Source organism: Lucilia cuprina, chromosome 3 (assembly GCF_022045245.1).
Source record: "Lucilia cuprina isolate Lc7/37 chromosome 3, ASM2204524v1, whole genome shotgun sequence".
Classification (NCBI taxonomy): domain Eukaryota; kingdom Metazoa; phylum Arthropoda; class Insecta; order Diptera; family Calliphoridae; genus Lucilia; species Lucilia cuprina.
This window is the reverse complement of record NC_060951.1, coordinates 32,584,727-32,587,753: the sequence shown is the minus strand read 5'-3', so window position 1 is coordinate 32,587,753 and position 3,027 is coordinate 32,584,727. Positions and strand designations below refer to the sequence as shown.

The 3,027-nt window shown below is 32.6% G+C and overlaps 1 protein-coding gene across 1 annotated transcript in view; it reads left to right on the top strand.

Moving 5' to 3' along the window:
- The first annotated feature begins 2,619 nt into the window (after positions 1-2,619).
- The window catches only part of LOC111676126 (keratin, type II cytoskeletal 68 kDa, component IB-like), a 4,544-nt gene continuing 4,136 nt past the window's right edge, over positions 2,620-3,027 (top strand). Inside the window, exons 1-2 of the mRNA XM_046947045.1 lie at positions 2,620-2,778; positions 2,875-3,024. Of these exons, the coding sequence (XP_046803001.1) occupies positions 2,640-2,778; positions 2,875-3,024 (289 nt within the window). The 5' untranslated portion in view covers positions 2,620-2,639. The remainder of the gene's footprint in view (positions 2,779-2,874; positions 3,025-3,027) is intronic.

Here is a 3,027-nt window from a genome sequence, read left to right as displayed (position 1 = left end):
CACCAATTTAAATATCCCCCTAAATAATCTGATTCATACATTTATTAAACACCCCTGCATTGAACAGCAGCAACTACAATTGTGATGCAATTTTTACATTAATTCGTTTAACAAAAAATACAATCAAATTTAAATTTTATCTATTGCAAATTAAACAAAACAATGTTCATTCAATTGTTTACAAAATAAATTTACATAATATTTTTGTTACGAATATTAATTAGAATATAATTAGAATTATTGTAGAAATTAGAAAAGAATCAAATGAAATCGAAATCATTAAATATATAATAAAGGTTAAATAATAGAAAATAATAAAACCTATAACTTATTTCAACTACTAATAATTTATGCACTGAGATAAACCAAAAAAAAAAAAAAATTAAATCAATATTCGAAACAAGTTTTATAAAAATTATAAATAATTTTTTATTTTATGACAAATGACTGATGGCTAATGAAATTAGAATTTTATTAGTAAATTATTTACAGTAAAGTTCAAAATATGCTGTTCTATAAAAAGAGTTGAGATTAGACTTAGTCAATATTGAGATTCTGGACTATAGAATATATTTCTATTCTATAGTCCAGACTATAGTCTATTCTATAGTCAGACTATAGTATATTTTATAGTACAGACTATAGCCTATTCTATAGTCCAGATAATAGTCCAGACAATAGTCCAGACTATAGTCCAGACTATAGTCTATTCTATAGTCAGACTATAGTATATTCTATAGTACAGACTATAGTCTATTCTATAGTCCAGACTATAGTCCAGACTATAGTCCAGACAATAGTCCAGACTATAGTCCAGACAATAGTCCAGACAGTAGTCCAGACTATAATCCAGACAATAGTCCAGACAATAGTCCAGACTATAGTCCAGACTATAGTCCAGACTATAGTCCAGACAATAGTCCAGACTATAGTCCAGACAATAGTCCAGACTAGAGTCCAGACAATAGTCCAGACTATAGTCCAGACAGTAGTCCAGACAATAGTCCAGACTAAAGTACAGACTATTCTCCAGAATATAGCCCAGACTAGAATCCGATCTATAGTCCAGGTATAGTCCAGTCTATAGTCTATTCTATAGTTTATTCTATAGTTTATTCCATAGTACAGACTATAGCCTATTCTATAGTCCAGATTATAGTCTATTCTATAGTTTAGACTATAGTCTATTCTATAGTCCAGACTATAGTCTATTCTATAGTCCAGACTATATTCTATTCTATAGTCCAGACTATAGTATATTCTATTGTCCAGACTAAAATCCGACCTATAGTCCAGACTATAGTATATTCTATATATTCCAGACTACTTCATGTCTAATTTACGTGATATATATTGGTGTAAGCTTATTGACATCCTCAGCTACAGGCTATATCTAATCTAAATCGCCCCTTTCTTGCCCTGTAGCTGTCGGTAAATATATTAAGCCTTGTGGGCCTTATTCTAATCCAATTTACACATGTCATTATTGCTCGGACTTCTGCCTACAAGCTTGTGTTATGATGAGGTATACTTCTGGTTTTGTGTCTTCAATATGTAAGCCCAGGGCCACTTTGTTCCCCAATTTAGAGCCATCCGTATAGCAAAGCATTCCTACTGTTATTTACTCTGCTGTTGCGATAGACCAGAATATTCTATCTGGAATCAGCGTTTCCGACATATTTTGTGCCTGGTATGCGATCAAGCATGTCCGATAATTGTGTGTAACCTTCCGATGTGTCCAGTATACATTGATGACAGGTGCTATAACCTATTTTGGCCAGTTCGTCTAAAGTTACGAGCTGTTCGGCTTTAAGTGCCGCCTTATATCTTAATTTCCAGACTACAATCTATGCTTTAGTATAAAATTTATTCTATAGGCGCAACTATTCTTTACATCTGGTAGCTGTCAATTACTAACCAACTTCACTAACTTCAAATAACTAGTGACAACACATGTCACATGTGACACTAATTGTAACACTCACGTTCATTGCACCTACAATAAATGTGTGAAAAACACAACTAGAATATTAATGACTCTCGAGACAGCCATCGATCTGTTAATTAATTTATTTAATTTTTTTGTTCATATTATTCTCAGTGTCGTTGTGATGTTATTAATTATTACTAAGTATTATTTAGTAATTTAATACTACAAGTGCATTTTGTTCATTAGTTCTGTATGAATTTTTTTTTGTTTTTGCTGATTACAATTTTTTATAGATGCAACTCCTAACAATGAGAATCGTGTACAAAATCGACTAGAAAAAAATGTTTGTTATTTAAAATAACGTATTTTCCCATCTTTCTATGCAAAAAAAGGTAAATTTTGTAGTATTTGAAAAAAAAAAATAGCAACAACGAAGGTGTTGTAACTGAAATTAGCACAATGTAGAAAAAAAACTCAACAGAAATTTAATGAAACAATGACACCCCGCATACAATGCAACAAAAAGGGATGGCTAGATTTTCAATACTTCATTAAATATTAGAATTCTTGATGAGTGACCCAAAGACAAAAAAAAAAAAAAAAAACTAAAATAAATTGGAAAAAAAAGTTGCAAATTAAAACTCAACTCCTAACGACTAGTATAAATGCAAATTGTAAATGGTTTGCTAAAATCAATTGTATTTTTAACATGACACGAACGAGAAGTAGTTGTAGTAATAAAATGTTTAACAGCAGAATGTCCGCCATTAACTGGGGGAGGAATCGAAGGAATTTTCTAAAAGCAGCCACAATTTTACTAGTGATTAGCAGCAATCAGTTAAGAGGTGGTAAGTGTTCATGCATTCGGCGTGTGATTGATGCACAAGGAAATTCTTGTTAAATAGTGGCGTCAGTGGTGTAATGGACTTTAATTAAAATTTCAGCAATGGCTGGTGGTTATGGTGGCTATGGCGGAGGTGGAGGTTTAGCTGGCAGTTCAGCTTCGGCCAGTGCTTCAAGTTTTGCTTCAAGTGGTGCTGGTGGTTGGAGTGGTGGTGCCGGCGGAGGTGGTGGAAATCCGTTTTTGCCTGGTGGTG